General features: G+C 46.7%; 1 protein-coding gene across 1 annotated transcript; it reads left to right on the forward strand.

The window, feature by feature from the left end:
* The first annotated feature begins 969 nt into the window (after positions 1-969).
* PEDS1 (plasmanylethanolamine desaturase 1) lies at positions 970-16631 on the forward strand. The gene is made up of 6 exons (XM_072350450.1): positions 970-1748; positions 4575-4694; positions 11335-11426; positions 12055-12199; positions 12799-13011; positions 14988-16631. Exons 1-6 carry the CDS (start codon positions 1169-1171, stop codon positions 15107-15109), a joined length of 1272 nt encoding a protein of 423 aa, XP_072206551.1. The 5' UTR covers positions 970-1168; the 3' UTR covers positions 15110-16631.
* Positions 16632-18412: the final 1781 nt, after the last annotated feature.

The raw sequence follows: 18412 nt of genomic DNA on the forward strand, positions 1-18412 counted from the left end.
ATCCTTCTGTAGGCTTCCCTCAGGTGCAGATGGGGAAGTGCATAGAGAGGAGGCAAAATGGTCGTTGTGTCACCGCAGGGCAGTGTGGCAGCGGGACCTCTAGGTGGTACGTGCAATGAATTCATGGCCATCCCTTAACCGCAGTGGAGAGGACAGTCCGCTCCGTCCCTGCTGAGTGAAGCCGTGCTGTGAAGGTGACGTTCTGCCGCAGCCAGGGGGCAAACTGCCGCCCCGCTGCCCTTCTGCGCCAGCGCCGCCAGGCGGTGCTACGGGCGGCTCCGGCCGTGCCCGGGTTCGTGGCGCCACCTGCTGGCGGTGCCGGCATCGCGGCGGGCGCAGCCCCTCCGTGCGGGGGGACGGCGATAAGGGCTGCTGAATTGAGCGTGCGAGTCCACTTAGTTATTAATCATCCTGTGATCCCCCGAGCGGGAGGGCAGACTGTGGAAGATACACGGCATGTCTTTGGCTTAAGAAGCGCGCTAATTTCGGCGCGCTGTTATGGAGAGCCGTCCCGATCGGTGGGTTTGTACGGACTGTGCGGCTCAGGGCTCGGTGCGGGGGGCGCCTCCAGCGCTCTGCAGGGGGCTCAGGTGTCCCGAAGGAACAGAACGGCGTTTTGCACGTGATTTGCTGTCACGGCCTCAGGTCTGGGTTGTGCTTCCCCATCGCTTCGTTCCCCACCGTGCTGTGTTTGCAATTTACTCATTTTTAGCACTTCTAATTTCAGTGCCATTTTATTTGACCTTGAAAAATGTTCACAACATAATTAATAGACGTTCATTATCTCGGCTGGGGCTTTTTCCCTTATTTTCTGTGCCGGAGCGGGCGGCCCGGGGCGCAGCTCTTAAACGGGGCCGTCGCGGAGCCGAACGAAACGCTGCGGGAATCCGACGAGCCCGGCACGGCCGCCGCGGGGAGCGGAGGGATTCCAGAGGCGCAGGGCGGGAAGGCGCCGCCAGGGGGCGGGCGATACCCGGCAGGGAACGGCGGAGCGCGGACTGCGGGGCGGCTCCCACCGCGCGGCCGGCTGCCACGGCCCGGTCTGCGGCGCGGACGGAGCCCACGTGGGGGCGCGGCGGGGGGCTGCGCGGCCGGCGGACCCGGATGGGCCTCGGAGCAGCGGGACACGAGGGCGACGGGAAGAGCGCGGCCGGACACGGGACTGAGGATGCGGGGACTAAAGAAACACGCGGGGACTAAAGAAACACGCGGGGCTGAGGACGCGGGCACGGCGGCGTGGAGGTCACATGGAGGCGGCGCGCTCCCGGCGGCAGCTGTGCTGGCGGCGCGCCTCCAGCTGTGGCCCCGCCCCTCCCGCCCCGCCATTGGCCGCGCCGCCGCCTCTCCCCATTGGCCGGAGGTCGCGCGGCCGTGCCGACGAGGGGCGCGTAGCGCTGGGGGCGCGTCCAGCCGCGCCCGCGTCCCCGCCTTCCTGCTCCTTCCTCCTCCTTCCTCCTCCTCCACCGCCCGGCCCGGCCCGGCCCGGCCCCGTTTCTCGATGCTGCCGCGGGCCGCGGAGCTGCCGCCGGGCGCCTCGGCGGGCCCCGGGCGCCCCTCGTCGCCGCCCGCGGGCACGGAGGAGGAGCGGCCGGGCCCGGAGCCGCGCGGCCGGGCCATGGAGAGCCTCCCGCCGCGGGAGGAGGCTGCGGGGCCGGACGGCGAGGCCTCGGAAGAGCCCGAGAGCGGCGGCCGGCGCTGGGGAGCGCAGCACGCCGGGGCCCGCGAGTTGGCCGAGCTCTACTCGCCAGGTGGGGGCCGTGAGGGCGGCGGCGGCTCCTCGGGACGGGAGGGGGGGGCTCTGCGTGGCGCCGCTCGGTGCTCCTCCGGGGCGGACCGGGCCCACGCGCGGCGCTGAGCGGCGCGGCCCCGCCCGGTGTCGGCTCTTGCAGCCCCGCTCTCAGCGCGCCGTGCTGGCTGCAGGGGCTGCCGGTGGCTGGAGGTGTCTGTGCGCCGCGGCTCAGCGCGGTGCCTCCGCCCGGGCGGTGCTGCCGGACGGCGCTGCGCTGCCGGTGCGCTCGGCGGGTCTTGGCGCGGTCCCTGCGGGTAACGCTGTGTTAAGTCACGGCCGCCCCCGCTGTGCGCGATGCCGCCCCGCAGGGCTCCGGCGGTGCCGAGATCCGTGTTCGGTGCCGTGACCCGCACGCGGAGACTCGGTGACGTTCGTAGGGCGCTTTGAGCCCAGCCTCGGCCGTCGGGGAGGTGTCGGTATGAAGCGCAGCTGTTTTCCGCACTGCTGAGCGCCGGTTCTGCTCCTGGGGAGGCTCCATAGCGGAATCTGCCCAGCTTCCTGGAGAAAACCTTTCTGTCTAGAAGCAGATACAGGACTTTGCTCACTAAGTGGGCTGCTGTACGGCAGCGTTTGGTGAACTGCCGCTAGATGCCCAACCCCTCAGGAAGGTGAGCGGGGCGGGCAGGCTGTTTTGCTCTGCTCATCCTCACAAGTCTTGCTGTGTGTCAGCGGCCGATGAAGCGACAACAGACAGTGTGCAGCTCTTTGCAGCTTGCAGCCTGAGCAGCACAAGGTGTTCCTGTGCTTCACGGTGACTTCGTGCGCATGTGAAGGCTCACAAAGGGGCAGACGTGTAACAGCAATCCGTGCTATGTTCTTGCAGTTTCTAGGATCTCAGCGTGGCATTCAGGGCCCTACATGGAGATGTTCCTGCTTGCACAGGGCCAGGTTGTGGTTTAAAAAAACACAACAAAAGACACTCACGGGCCTGTCGATTTCCTATAGTGTTTGGGCACGTCTGTGCTTATTACAGCTTGTGTTGGTCATCTCAACGTGTCAGGGAAGAAGAAGCTGTTGGGAGTGAAGGATTCCTGTACTTCACAGGAAAACAGTTGTCAACGTGTTACCTGTGCTATCACTTACATAGAGAAGGTTTTCCTCCAAGTCCAGCTTTCTGTCCTTATCTGCAGACAGGTGCTCCTGGGAGGTCTGCACAGCAATGTGTCTGTCTGGCAGCAGTGAGTTGCAGTGATGTTTTAGACATGCAGATTTCTCTTGTCATTACATAATTAACACATAAGTAGCATCAGAATGTGTTTTGGTATAAGCATGCTATGCTGGACTGCTGAATTCTTAATGACGTGAGGTACAGCTGTATAGAGCGAATGTGACCCTCCAGTACTTCCTCAGTTTCTTTAAGTGAATCCCTATCTTTCCATGTGTATTGAAACGTGCTTTTCAAACATGAGCTCTTGGTATTGGCTTCCTGTCCTTCAGCTGCTTGCTCTCCTGATCTGCCCAGCGCTGGACCTGGGGGTCCCTAGGGCAGCCCTGGGGGTCCCTAGGGCAGCCCTGGGGGTCCCTAGGGCAGCCCTGGGGGTCCCTAGGGCAGCCCTGGGGGTCCCTAGAGCAGCCCTGGGGGTCCCTAGAGCAGCCCTGGGGGTCCCTAGAGCAGCCCTGGGGTCCCGCACTCAGAGTGGCAGCAGCATTTACACAGGCTGAGCACGTGGAGCTCCCTGGTTGCTAATTGATCCACGAGGACCTACCTATTTAGGCCCTCTAATCAGGGTGTGGCTTTCTTAAACAGGGAACAAGCGTTAATTAACACTTACTTTTGTTACTCCAGGGATCTCTTTATAGAATCTCCCATGTTGTGATCTGGTGCTATATTGAAATACGCTTGTTCTTGTGTCTTAATTTAATGTTAGGGCTGAGGCAGTTGTGCTGGGCCTGGAGGAGGTGAGGGCTGACCTGGCTGGGTTGGGGTGGCGACCCAGATCTGCCTCTGGCAATTACTTATTAAAGTTCCTGATGCCTTAATCCATGTGATCTCGCTTTGAGCATTGCCTTCCTTGCAGCATCAGTGCCCTGTGAGAGTCTAGCAGTGATTAGCAGCAGAAAGCCTCTCAGCCCCAGTGTAAAAAAGGTTACTGTAACCTGGTGTCTGTGTGAGTGGGTTTTTTCTTTTGGGGTTACTGTGGAGGCACTAAGTAGTACAGATAGGTACAAAAGAGAGTTTATGCTCACGTTTCTCTTTCCTTATTCAGCCTCTTGCCATATCGGGGTGGCTGGGAGGTTACGGCTTTCTGCTTGGGAGCAGGAAGACAAAGATAAAGCTGCAGCAGTTGTGCGTTCAATAAATAAGCCCCAGACTTACCACGTTCAGAAAGCAACTCTGGGGCCACCAACAAGCAGGATGGTGCTTTTTCCTGTTTACAAGCTCTGAGGCTGTTACGGCTCAAAAGGTGGCTTAACTGTGGGACATCTGAGGCCAGGCATTTGTTCCCAGATTCAGCTGTACCTGCAGCACTGAATATTGAGTGCTGTGCAGATTTGACATGAAATAAAAAGGCATTCCCATGGGGAAGAGGAAAGCAGGACAATATGAGCTGATGTCTGCTCTGCGTCTGTTACTCTGGCTGTGGGAGAGGGAAGGGTCAGTAATGGCTCAGGGAGGAGCAGCGTCATTTCACAAAATATGCATGCGGCCATGAATAAGTTTCTGTTTCACTTTCCTGTCAGACAAATGAAGCAGTCATCCGGGCAGCAGAATAGTCTGTATTATTTCAGGCTTCTTTTTGTCCTCTGGGATAAAAGTAAAATGTTTTTCTTTCTTTTCCAACAGGAAAGAGACTACAGGAGTGGATCTCTGTCATCTTATGCTTCTCTCTGATCTGTTTCAATTTTTACAATCTTCTCTTCTACTTGCGACTTGAACACACGCCCTCCATTATTGTTGGGATATGTAAGTAAGAAGTGTTTGCTGACAAGAACAAGGCAAGACTGTCTCTTGTAATGCTGGAAACAAATGTGCTGTCTTTTACTCTTGGCATTGTTACTAAGAAGGGAGAAAAATGGCACGTGTGTAACTGCCTTAGTGACTCTGAAACCGATACGGTCTGCGAAAGCTGCAGATTGAGTGATCTCATTTACTTCCATTTTCATATCTTTGCCTCAGATGTGCAGAAGTATTTACATTTGCTGCACCTTGGCAGTATGGAGCTGGTCTTTCTTGAGTAACCCTTCAAATACGGTGTGAGTTGCAAATGCTTGGCTTTCTTGCAATGAGCAGAGGAGTTTTGGTACGATGAAATGTTGCTGTTCTTTGGTTTTTAGTTGGTGGGTAGAGTTGCACTTTGCTTTTTGACTTGAGGTGAAAAGATTGGAAGTCAGTTCCACAGTGCTTCTCTGGTTATTTTCTGGTAAACTTCCAGTTTATTCCAAAGGAAGGAGAAGAATAATAGTTAGGCATTGCACTGCACTTCTTGTGTGTTGCTGGTGCATAACCAATGCCCAATTCATTTCTGGTTGGGGGTGTATGGTGTTTACATGATTTTTTGAGTTACGTCATTGAAAAGATGGTTCAGTCTCTATAAGCAGCCTGACCCACTGATCGGGTATCTGGGGAAAGGACCTGGTCAGCCCTGGAAGCACAGGTGAAGGCAGTTCAGCTGTGTGACTGGAAGGGGTGGAACCTGGCTACACCTCTCTTAGACCCTTTTTAAGGGCTGACTGCACTGGGGAAGGACCTCTGGTTGAAGATCCTTCCCTTGTGGAGGCTTTCCTGTGAGCTGAGATCTTTGAGGCAGGTGAGAACCTTTACTTTTCCTTCAGAATGCCATCATATCTGTGCTGGTCCCTTTGCTGTTACGCTCCTATATTGCCCTTCCACTGCATTAATCTTCCTGACTGTAACAGCTGCTTACATGTGTTTGGCTTCTGTACTTTGTGATTAAAGCATTTTTCTTAATGAACTGTGAGGTGTTTTATGTCTCAGAAGAATTATACCTGTTCATCACAGTTGTGAATCACCACTGATTCAAAAAACCCAGCAAACTCAGTGATAAGTAATATCATCATTACCAGCCTTGTAAGCCATTGACAGTGCCATGAATTTTTGCAGAAGTACCTTCTGTCTGTTGTGGGGTTGCTGTCTTTTTGGGTAGCAGTGTCCTCCTGCTGGGAGTCCTACCGGCTCCCTTCCTGCTCTCAGCCAACAGGGCAGCAGTGCTGAAAGGAAGGAGGAGGAACTGCTCTGCAGTGATTGGAGCAGATACAGGAGGGAATCGGTAATGATCCGAGCCTGTAGGGCAATCTGTTTGCAACTGGCTTTCATCTCAAAATTAATACTGATAAAAGCTTAAGTTCTCTGATATCCTGGTTACCGGTTTAACTGATAAAGCAGCCAATTCACTGATAATGTTATTTAAGTAGTAGTGAATGATTAAAGAGGCAGAATCTGGATTCTGTGCAAATAAAGTAGTGTGGAAATTACTGATAGCATGCACAAAAATGGGTGCAATAAAATAATAAGTATGTGTTATCTTGTATTTGTTCAAGTAAGATGTGGGCAGTGTCTGACAGCAGTAATTAGTTTTTGTGAAGTTTGGTAAAACCCATCTGCCTGAATGTGCTGTTTCCTAAATTCTAGATGCAGTACAGCAGGCAAGATAAGGGAAGGTGGTCGCAAACTTTGTCTAACGTGTCCCTGTCCAAAGCTTTCTTGACGCTTAGATTAGAATATTGACCTTTGAGTTGAGCTCATGGAACAAACGTTCTGCTAGTAAAGGCGTTCGAAGTTGCTCTGTACTGAGTTCGCATCAGGTCATTGTATTTGAAAGTGATGGTGGTGGAAGAAACCCCAAAGCAGTTGGTGAATCCCTGGGCTGGATCTGATACACTACCTGGGCCATCAGGAAAGGTTTTCGGATACCCTGCATGCTGTTAGGTAAATACTTCCCTTCTTTAAATAGAACATACAAAAAAAGCAGGGAGTGGTTTGAACCTTCTGCATCACTTTACCTGGCTCAGGCTCTGCGTGTATGGTTAAAGGCTGTGCTATAGGTTTGGTTTGTTTTGTTGTTTTTTCTTTTTAAATGCCTTTAAAAGCACACAACTGCAATGTGGATTACACTGTGAGTAACTTAATCTAGAAATCAATGGGACAGAAGGTCTGGCCCTCCTCCCTCTCTGAGAGCACCAACTCCTGTGCTGGGAGCAGGCAGGCTGCTCAGGGCACTCACAGCTTGCTGTGCATCGCCGTGCTGCTGAGTGTGAGAAAGCAGGCAAGATGTTACAGTGCTGTTCCAGAACAGCTTTTGGAGCAGGCCATGCAGTGCTGAGTAAAGCTTGTCTTGAAGAGCAGGAGGAGGAACTCACGTGATTGCCTTGTGTTATGTGCTGGATTTAGCTGATGTGGGACATCTCCCTTCTCCACAAGGTCAGAAGAAGAGCGTAGGCAGAGGATGGATGTCTTTTCTTGTCTGTCAAATCCAGTCGTGTTCTGTTCTGATTGCCTTCACCTGCTGATGAGCTGTGAAAGTTACCCTCTTTGTGCAAGCTGACAGCTGTGTAGATTGGTATTCAGTATTTTTTGCACATTTGTGCATAGATAGCCTCCAGTAGGTAGCTAGGGAAGCAGGCTGCAAAGGAGGGTTTAATATTCCAGTTTTTCCAGATGCAGCTGAGCTGTTTCCCTGCAGTGGGTCATCACTGTAGTAGAATGGCCTCGGCCACTTCATTAAAGCTCACTGATTCCAGGGGACAAGGCTGGCTTGTGTGTTATTTGTGTTAATGCCCTCCTCAGATGCAAGCCTGAGATAGGCTCAGCAGTGGGAGTACAGAAATGAATATGCACAGAGCAGTATTTCCCTGGTGCTTCACAGGTCTGTCTTCTAACAGTGTGTGAACCTGCTGAGTGCAGTCCGTACACGTACGCTGCTGTAGTATCCTGCATGTCTGACCTTACAGTTAAATCTTAACTAATGCTCAGGGCTGCTGGGCTGTCCTGCCTTGCCCTGCCAGCCTTAATGACAGAGCAACAAGATCAGTTCTGTAAGAGGGAAGTAACTGAACACCCATGCCTTGGTTTTCCCAAGGCACACCTTCGTTTTTTATAACTGGGGACAATGCCTAGTGTTAGAGATTAACTCTTTGGCGCCTGATGAGCCTTCTGAGTCTGCGGGCAGGATGCAGGTATGACCTGTGGTACTGTTTTTTTTGTGTGTTTTGTTTTTTCCTCTTTATACAACTATTCATACTCTGTTTCTGTACTACAGCTGAGATGAACGTTATGCTAGATAGATTTTTTTCAGGCTGCCGTAGTGTAATTCAATTTTAGCTTTCTACTATTTGCCATCTATTTACCATATGAGCTGTCAGCTGAGTGGTCTGTGTTTTGCCTCTATTTTAGCTGTTTTTCCTGCTGTTATTGCATGCTCTGAGAATGCAGTATTCTGGAGGCACTGGGGGGTTAATAGGGTGATTACCTCAGCAAGAATGGTGTTCACTTGTTTTAAAGTAAAGCGTTGTTTGGATATCTTCACCCCCAAATCAAGGCTGGTTGCTCTTTCAGTTGCTGGATGCAGATCCCCAAGCCATTGTGCTGCTCATGTCTCACTGTAGCTTTTGTGTTTCGTCTGATATAAAATGAGCTTACAGAACTTATAAGGCACAGGCTGTATTCAGTGCAGAAAGATGGTCCATAAACACAGTGGCAGGTGCTTCTTCCTTTAAGAATTTGGGCTGCTTGGGTTGAATCCATATGGATCCAGTTGTGGGTATCTATAATGTAGAAAGAAAGCATTGTGGTGAGGTAGGTGCTGTCTTATCCTGCTCCTGTTTTCTCCCTTTTTGTAACAAGAAGGAGGGAGACGGAGTGTAGAGGTGAAGGATAAGCTCAGCAAAATGTGACCACAAGAAGGCTGTATGTGAAATACACTGTGCAGTGTGTACCGGGGGAAAGCGCTGCGCCCTGAAGCCTAAGAGCACTTGATTAATAGTAACAGAACAATCTGGTCCTCCTTTATTTCTAAAAAAACAAAACCTGTTCTTTAGCAATCCTGCTTGTGTCAAAAGAACTTCATAAAATGGACTCTTGAGGCAGCTGACCACATTGCCCTGGTTGGAGGGTAAGAAGATCAGGTGAGGTCCAGGTCAGGGCTGGTGTAAGTTGTGTGACTTACAGGGAGGTTCACATTGGTTGTTTTTAACTCCTGGCAAATCTCCTGCCAGCATTTGTCACTGATGCCTTGAGTTTGTGAGAGTGAAAGCAGTAACAGGATGGCTAAAGCAAGAGGAACTGTTGTACCGATGCTTATAGCTTTTGATTTGGATTACAGGTGAGTTGGAATTGCCTTGTCTAAGTTCTTGGCAAGGAGAGGCGTACCTGCCTGCCACAGAAAGCTGCGCTCCATGATGGAGAAGCTGTGCTTGAGGGAGGTTTTCAGACAGAGAAACAAATGCTGGCTAGTGAAGAAGAAAGCCAGGAGTTCTGCTCTGAAGAGAAGTCGATAATGCAGTCAGAGCACAAATAAGTCTTCTGCTTTATGGATATTTTCACACCTCTGCTGTTCCATCCGCAGTGGCTGTTACAGCGGGCAGTTCCATCGAATCGCAGAACCATAGAATGGCCTGTGCTGAAAGGGACCATCTGGTATCACCCACCCGCTACGTGCAGCCACTAGACCAGGCTGCCCAGGCAAACTGTTTTCTCTAAATATCACTAGGGGATACTGAGGATACTGCCCCGGCCCTGTGGCTGCTTTGGTGTGGGCAGGCAGGCGGGTAACAGGCGCTTTCCTGGGCTCCCAGGCGTATCAGGAGTAACTGGCTGTGCTTTATGCTCTGAGCATCAAATGAGAGACAGGAATTGCTATCTAAGATGCTTGAAACTCATGCTCTGAGCACTCGGTCTTTGTATTTCTGCTACTGTGTCTCATGTAACTGCAGACTGCAAGCTCTGTATGTAGCACCTCAACTGGCATGAGCTTTTTGTGTGATTCTTGAGGGTTTTGCACTGAGGTCGGACTGTGTTCCTAGGCGTATAGGTAACAAAGTAGCTGCTTAGAAATCTGGGTAGCACTTCTACTTAACCAGAGCTGCAGGTAGCAGGTGTGTTCTGCCTTTTTCCTGTCAGGTTTAATGCTCCACAGAGAACTGCCAGGTGTGTGCGCACGCCCTGAACAGTTGGTCTCAGAATAATTGAGCAGGCAGAGATCAATTATCAAATCAGGACTCTGATTCTTAATCTGGTTTGTTCTTTCAAATCTGGATTCGATTCAGACAGTTCATCTGGCTAATCTCTGTAACAAACTGCTCAGAGCGAGGCATGCAGGCTACAACTGGTACCTCTGGATGTGTTCTTTGATGGGCAGCATCTGACCATCTTAAATCCCTCGAGTACACAGGTCCTGAGGCAGTGTTCCTTCGCTATGCTGTGCTGCTGCCGCCGTATTGCTGTATGTATGTTACGTTCCCCCAGCCTCCAAGTTACAAACAAAGGCAATCTTTGAATTTTCTTCCTCAAAAGTGAAAAGCCCGGCAGTCGCACTTACTAGTAGCAGGAGGGCATCTCAGACTGTGCTGGAGACTTTACTTCTCAAGGTCTTAAGAACCTGGCAGTAGGATTTCTTCTACAGTTGAAGAGCAGTTGTTGTCTATGAACACCATCAGACAGATCTGTGACTGACTGGAAGATGTAATTTCATCAGAACAGCAGTACATCTCTTGTATCCTTACTCTTAAGTGTCAGGATTGCCCCAAAACTTGAATAGTAGGTCCAAGATTATCCAGAGAAGGAAGGCAGAACTGTGGCTTTATATGCAAGAACTGAAAATTACCTTTACTTGGTCACTGTTTTAAAAATCTCGCCATTGGCATCTAGAAAAATCCTATTGTAGCAAAGTGTGTTTAATGGTGTACTTGAAGTGGTGTGGAAGTATGATGGGTGTAGGCTGTTCCATAGAGCAAATCGTGAACCTGGGCCTCAGCCTGAAGCACTGCAGCTGATAAAGTCACAGAGTTGTTTGACATTCCATTCTTATTTAGTCAGCAGTCTTCATGTGCCGGGAAGTGATCTCTTAATTGGTGCTTACATGGAATCTTGTAGTTCTGTGTTCCTTGCATGCAGATACAAGGGACCAAGGGAGAAGAGGAAGGGTCTGCTGGTAGTAGCATTTTTGGTGTAGCTATGGCAGTTAAAATTTCAGCAAATAATCTGTTAAACACTGTGAATGAAGAAAGGCCAGTAGATCCAGGGAGAAGGTGCATTTGAGAATGATCGAAATTACATGGCTTGGATGTATTAATCTTTGTATGCCAGCAATTGCAAAGATTAACAAGCTCTTCTCTAGAAGATGGTCAGACACAGATTGCAGTGTTTATAGTGGAAAAACTGTCCATGCAATACCTTGTTAAACATTGTTCCTTGCTATTAGCCTTAGATATAGTTAGGTTGGGTAGTTCTCGTAGCTGTAAACATCTGATTTAGAAGTAGATAAGCAAATACGTCTGTGGAACAAGTAGATGGTGTGGATGTGTCGGTAAAATAAATATATATATATATGATTTTTGCATATCTAACTGTATGTCTCTCTTCATTCAAGTTGCAGGAGTAATTACAGCAGACTTTCTATCAGGATTATTTCACTGGGGAGCAGATACCTGGGGATCTGTGGAGTTACCCATTGTTGGAAAGGTTTGAGATTCTTATCCTTAAACTTGGGAGAGAGGGGGGAAAAAAAAAAAAAAAAAAAAAAAGAAATCCTGTTCTGAAACACTGCCAGTATTCTCAGCTGTATTGGACAGGTACCTTCCTTGCAGCTTGCAGATGTAACCAACTCCTCTGCTTTGTACTCCCTTCTTGAGAGCACAGAGTATTGCTGGTACGGTGCTCCAAGCACCCTGTTTACATGTGGTCCCAGTGACATGTATGAGGTGATGCTGTTCCAATTTATCAACCTGACTAGCTTTGCACAGGGTTCTGCAGTGCCAGTGTTCACGAGCCTTCCCAAGTGGCAGCAAAATAGTTTGTGGCACACAAGTGTAGAAACCTGACTAGACTTGTATAGAGTTTCAAAAGGTAGAAGTACAGAATTTCTGTCCTGCTTCACCAAGAGTCATATTCCTGCAGCTGAACTCTTTAGCACACAAATGATGTGTGTGTTGGAGGAAAATAAGTATCCTTGTTTTACTGTCCCTCTCCTACTTACTATGTTTGTGCACTCTCTTCCCTGAGATTGTATATTCAGATGCCATTTCTGGTTTTTCTGTTTTTTCTTTCCATGATAAATCGTGGGACACGTTTTCTCAACTTGTTTTCTCAGGCTTTCATCAGACCCTTTAGGGAACATCATATTGATCCAACAGCAATTACCAGGCATGATTTCATAGAGACCAACGGAGACAACTGCTTCATGACATTGGTCCCATTGGCAAACATGGCATACAAATTTGTTTCCTTTTCCCCAGGTAAGCTGATAGCCGTGACTTACGTGGATTTGGCATTTTTGTTGATGAGGACAGAAGAAATCAATGAATGTGAGATTACAAGTAATTGCTGTTGGAAACACAGTCCTCCCTAGAGGAGGAGTAGAGGGAAACTGTTTTTCTTGAAGGGGAAGTAAATGTTTTCTCTAGCCCAATAACAAATCTCTGAGGAGTCTTCTAAGGAAGTATTAGAAGTAAACTTCTCCTACAAGAGGAAATCAAGCTACACAAGAAAACTCTTTGCTCTTAACCAAATAAAAATGCTTAATCTATGTGTACTTTAACTGAACACTAGATGAGCAAGAATTAAAGATTATTAACTTAATTATATAGATAAAAAAACAGGGTTTAACTTCCTGTTTACTGCAGCTTGGCAGATGCTGACACATCCCAGCCTTTCGTGTGACATGGAAGCTATTTATGGCTCTTTGGCTCTTATGACTCTTGCTGAAACAACTTTTTTGAGCCCCTTGTTATTTTCTGCAGTTCCAGTCAGGTCTGGCTGAGCAAGACCACACTTTACTAGGAGAGATTCACCTTCTTATGAAAAACCATTTAAAGATACAAATCTTGTTTTGCAGAAGCATTGTATGAAACATGTCCTTGGGAGTGCTATGTCTTTGCCCTTATCATCTTCATAACCATGACGAACCAGATTCACAAGTGGTCTCACACGTATTTTGGTCTTCCACGCTGGGTCATCTTTCTCCAGGACTGGCATGTTATCCTGCCTCGGAAACATCACAGGATTCACCATGTGTCTCCACACGAGACATACTTCTGCATTACAACTGGTACTGTCATGTGGTTCATACTGCCAAGTGTTGGGTTGGTTGGTTGTTTTTTTGGTTTGTTTTTTTTTGTGTTGTTTTCTTTTGGTTTTTTTGTAGTCTCACATAACTCTCCTGGCAAGATGTAATTTAGTGTCAGTCTATTAAATACAGAAAAGGGCATGTTGAAGCTGACTGTGCTGTAAGTTTTGGCAAGAGCTCCTGCAGCCATAGTCTAACATTAAAAAAAATGAGTAAAATTCGTGATTGGATAAAAGGTAACTTTCAGTGAGGTAGGCAGTCGTACTGAGATCTAATTGCCTAGTATCTTGGGAACCTCATCCTAGCAATGCATTTTGCTCACTGAAATGCTAAAGCTGCTGATACTTCCTGCTCAAAGAGCATTGCTTTATCTGCCAATGCAACTTGCCTTGAATTTTCATTTCTAAAGCAAAGCTTCTGGATTTTCATCATTTATTCTTTCTCATTTGAGGCAGAGGAGAGGACAGGCCTGGAAGAAACTGTCTGTAGGTTCCTGTGTCTGTATTGAGTGTTATGCCTCCTGTAGAGATTGGAATACTTGCTCACTGGTGTTGCACAGTCTTGAGCAAGCTATCAAGTTAATCAGATGACTGGAAATAAGCTATTGTTCTTAATTCTGTTGTTGACTTTGATAAGCAGTTTCTGTCGGTTTTGAAATCTGTCAGGAAATAAATCTAGTTCTCATGACCAGAATTACAGTTTCTAAGAAACTTGACTAAACAGATGATCATAAAAATCTTGGCACCCCATGAGTTTTTTCAGTCCCACTATGTCCTGAAATGATACGGTAGCAACACTGAAAGTTGGAGCTGGACTGTTCGTTGTTCTTGAGCTAGTTACTTCTGTGTTCTTATTTAAAATTAAAACAAAAAAAGTCTTTATGTAAGTGTTCACACCATATTGCTCCAATGGGAGCCAGTGTGATAGACTGTATATTTGCTCTTTTTTTTTTCCTCTGGTGGAGCAGTGTTTCTGTAGCCCTAACTGTTTTTCTTCTAGGACATGAATGATGGAAAGGACAGAAATAAGCAATCAATGTGCTATTTAAAGTGAACCTTCACTGTGTAAAATATGACTAGTTACTGTAATGCACTTGTTAGTTAATAAGTGCAGAGCACATTTAAGAGAAGGCAGCCACATCCAAGGAGAATGCTTTCAGAGCTGACTTGTACAATTCTGCTGTCTCTTTCCACTAGCAGAAGTGCTGCTAGCTCACTGTTCCCACTGTGGCTTCTTCATTCTGCCTTCCTTTGCTGTTGTTTTCTTTTGTTTTTGTTTTCTTTTTCCAGAAATACACATCAAGTATTTATAATGTACTTACAGAATAGCTCAAAGTGTGGGATAACGGATGGAACCCTGTGTGAATCTGTCTTTTCCTGTTTGTAGGAAAACAATACTTCACAGTGCTGAGACTTGTTGTGTTTTTTCGGGGTTTTTTCTTTTTTCTTTTTCAAGTTACTGGAATACTTAATAAAGCAGAGGCCTATAATTACTATATAATACACTGTAATGGAAGCCTATTGAAGTTGCCTCTTTGTGAACTCTACAGTCAGTTGTCAGCTTCAAAATACAGTATCAGAAAAACAAGTTAGCTAATGTACTAATTAACATCCAGAAAGTAAGATAAAGCCCTTTTGAATTCATTGTGAGGCGTATTAAACCTGCATGAATTCAGTCTCACAATCTATGATATTCCTACTCAGCACTTAAACTACTCTAAATTTGCAAGCTAGGAAAGATACGTTAAACTTTTGTTGCATTATGCTATTTACTGCCATTTTTACATAAGTGCTCTTAACACAGACCAGTTAAACTTGGTGACCTCTTTCTGACAGCTTTACAATGGCTATAGTCTACCTCTTTGCTCTATGCATTTCCTTTGTGTTTAAATTAAAGACTATCACTAAATACTGCTGTACTTTGGGTGCTATGATAGACTTGTTTTTCCTTCCATTTAGGTTGGCTGAACTATCCGTTGGAGAAGATTGGATTCTGGAGGTGTTTGGAAAATGTGATCCAAGGACTTACTGGGGAGAAGCCAAGAGCAGACGACATGAAATGGGCTCAGAAAATCAAATAACTTTTGCCAGCCGTCTGCAGTCCTTACCATTGTTGCCAATTTTTATTTTTTTTTAAAAGAAGCCATCAGCCAAATTCAAGACCTGCAAAGAAATAACAGACTCTAAAGCACAAACTAAGAAGTGCTAACAGACTGTAATTTAAAGAACTAATTCTTAAAACAATACTTGAAGATGATTACTCTTACTGAGCACCTTTTGTTTAGCCATGTCGCTTACATCTTAGAAAGTACTTCATCACTGTATTTTGTAAAGCTGTCAGGCAAGCCAGAAGGCAGGACAGTTACTTCATTGGTACGTGGTGGCTTTGTAAACGTGTTGTATCAACATTATTTAACACTTCAAAAATAGCTTGTTGCCAGAGACCTCCGGGGGGAATGGTGACTGCAGTTTGTCACTTCATGTTTGAGTCCAAATAATACTGCATGAAAACTGTATCAGTACTGGAAGCCTATAAAATCATCACTGTTCAATGCACTCTTTGGTAAACTTGCAGCTCCACCTTTGCTATCATGTTAAATCTAAAGGATGTAACGTGGAACAGAACTTTGAGAATCCCACTCCACTGGTGGGTCACGAATCCTTAAGTGTCTTCAGTTTCCCTTAACATAAAATTGTTCTACTCTCTATGTGGAATTGGGCAAACCATTTTTGTATAAGCCTTCAGTTGTACCTTAACAGCTGCCTGAGGAGAGGGAAGGCACAGCACATGCTTGCATTTGTTTGTATGGAGCGGTCACTGATGGGCATTCTATTGAGCATTTCCTACCCTGACAATAAATGTCTGAAATAGTTATAGCATTGGGCACACTGCAAATAGCTGTATTCAAGAGCTCAAGGTATCAAACTTGTAATGTTAGAAGGGAAACGTCAATGACTGATGTTTTGTTCATATTTTTTTTAAGGTGCTTGCTTGTTTCTGTAAATAATATAAGGCCTTAATCTCTTCTGGTGTAACTGAATAATATTTTAATGTGATGTTTGAATGTATATAATATATTTATAACAGAGCAATTGGATAATACTAATCACATTTGCTATGACTTGTTGCTGTTCTTCATTCATACGTTCTCAGTGTTTAGTCCAGACTTGATCACTTGGTTGCAAAATACGGTTCCAGACACCTGAGTATTTTGCAGCCTGTTAAGCCTTGTTTAGGTTGAAGGGGTTGCTTGTTCTTCAACTTTGTTAGAAGCTCAACACTACATTAGACCAGACTTCAGCACCTTTCCGGTAGTGCAATTAACTGCAGTGGCATTGGATGCTAAGTATAAGATTGGTGGAAAAAAATTCCCTTAGCACAATATTAAGTGTGTACATCCAGCAGGCAGTGAATTGAGTAAATGTGGCTTGCTTCTTGTTTAATTCTCTTCTAAATGAAATCTTACTGAAGGCCAAAAAACTGGAGGTTCTCTTCACTAGTTGTAAACTGTCTTGAGTTCATAGTGTACTTTCCTGAAGTACATGGTAAGGGGCTTTTAAGACATAGGTTATGGATGACCTTGATCTTGCTGTGTAAGCTTTGAAGTACCAATTTTCAGTGATGGACAACACATTAAAGGATTGGGACTTGCCTTCTCTCCTTCAGTAAGAACTGATGAATGCTGAAGTCTGAGCTGGCTTCTACAAATAAAGTCACAGTTGGTACTATAGGTACCAAGTGTTTAATGTACTTGAAGGATTCAGATCCTTAAGGACAACATTTTACTGTTATGTTAAATTGTCTTCTCCAATTGTCATCATCAATGCTGGGGTCTCTGTAGTTTGGGCAGTAAAGAATACTTTGGTAAGCGTTTAGTTGAAACTGAGGAAAAGGGAGGAGTACTCCTTTTATACTGCTATTGAAGAAAATAACTGATCTTGTGTTGCCCTTGTTGAAAAAGGCAGCTCTCACCCAAGGTCTCCAACACTAGCCTTGGTGAAGAAGGCCGTGCACAGGAACATGCAGTGCTGGGGGCAGCAGCCAGAGACTGCCTGCTTGGTTAGGGGAGGTTGTTACAGGATGTCAAGCTCTTTGTTAATTAATGCTGCTTCTCTCCAATCCAGGTATTTATGAAGCTTGATTCTGTTGGGTCAAAGTAGTTCCTACAACATGTAGCGATAAAACTAGTTCTAATTTCCAGGTACTGACTGTTGTATATCACAAACTTATAGATGAATATAAATTTTTGTGGGAAGAATGGTAGGTTCCTCTACTGGGCAAGTTGATATGTCGTTCATTGCTTTGAATCAGTGAAGTTAGATCCAGTAACATGCACAAGTTGTGGCTAAAACTTATTTTAAATTTCTTTGGTGTAACAGGTGTGACAGAAGTTGAACTAAAGCGCGATGAATACAGCTGTGGTGGGGATGCAGACAATCATGTGTCCAGAACAAAGAACGCTTCTCCCTCCCCTTCCAGTGTGCAAGTTCCCTGCAGTTCTAGAAGTGTAGAGTACAAAGCTGTGAGTACAAAGAGCAGTAACAGTTACCTCTTCCATCTTGACAAAAATCTAAATTCATGTCTCCTTCTGTCCTCAGGCTCCCGTAATTCATGTTCTAACAGCTTTGTAGTCCTCAGTTTTCTCTCTCTCCTGTCCTACTCCCTTCCCTTCTTCTCAGCTCACTGGAGTTGAGTAAAGCAGAATCCCTAGCAGAGTGTTAATGAATGCTGGCTTGGTTCTGGTCTTTCTGCTGGATTCCAGGAACTCCTTCGTCTTCTTAAAGCTGTGGGTGCTTCTGTCAAATCCACGTAGTGATTCTGGAGCAAAAAGATACGTGGATCCTTTTCAACAGATGTAAATCTGGCTTAAGATGAATTTGCCTTAAGTTGATTAGGAACAGATTAGAGCTAAAATGGAACCAGCCCCTCTTAAGCTCCAGCATGAGCCTGTGTTTCAGTGTGACTGACACTTGCAGAGGTCGCTTAGTTTCACTCTGTCCCTTCTCTAAAAGATGCAGATGGCTCTCTGCTCCCTGGGGCTCCAGGGCAGTGTTTTGCCAGGCTGATGGCTTCCCTGGCTTTGTGGCTATTGCACCATGCTGCTCATGGCATTGCAAGGACCAAGCGGGAGCAGATTCCTCACTTTTGCATCTCTAGTGCTGCAGAGCAACTCTACAAGCCCAGCTCTCCGAGCCTTGTCTACAAGGGGAAGCATTGCACTCTGTGAAATTGATAAACGTTGCTGCATGGTGCTACACGAGTAGCTCCCAAAACAGCAGCAGGAGGTTCACAACAGCCTCCAGCAGCAGCAAAACGCTGCCTCTGTCCCGCATGGAGCGGTTCCAAAATAGGAGGTTTGGGCTGTCATGAGGTGCCCAGACCT

The sequence above is a fragment of the Excalfactoria chinensis genome, chromosome 15 (assembly GCF_039878825.1).
Source record: "Excalfactoria chinensis isolate bCotChi1 chromosome 15, bCotChi1.hap2, whole genome shotgun sequence".
NCBI lineage: Eukaryota > Metazoa > Chordata > Aves > Galliformes > Phasianidae > Excalfactoria > Excalfactoria chinensis.

Bases quoted from the DNA above. Each gene is read 5' to 3' on its own strand.
- PEDS1 (XM_072350450.1), top strand. From the start codon at position 1,169: ATGCGGGGACTAAAGAAACACGCGGGGACTAAAGAAACACGCGGGGCT. The intron at 12,200-12,798 runs GTAAGCTGATAG...CTTGTTTTGCAG, and splicing joins ATTTGTTTCCTTTTCCCCAG to AAGCATTGTATGAAACATGT. The intron at 13,012-14,987 runs GTACTGTCATGT...CCTTCCATTTAG, and splicing joins ATACTTCTGCATTACAACTG to GTTGGCTGAACTATCCGTTG.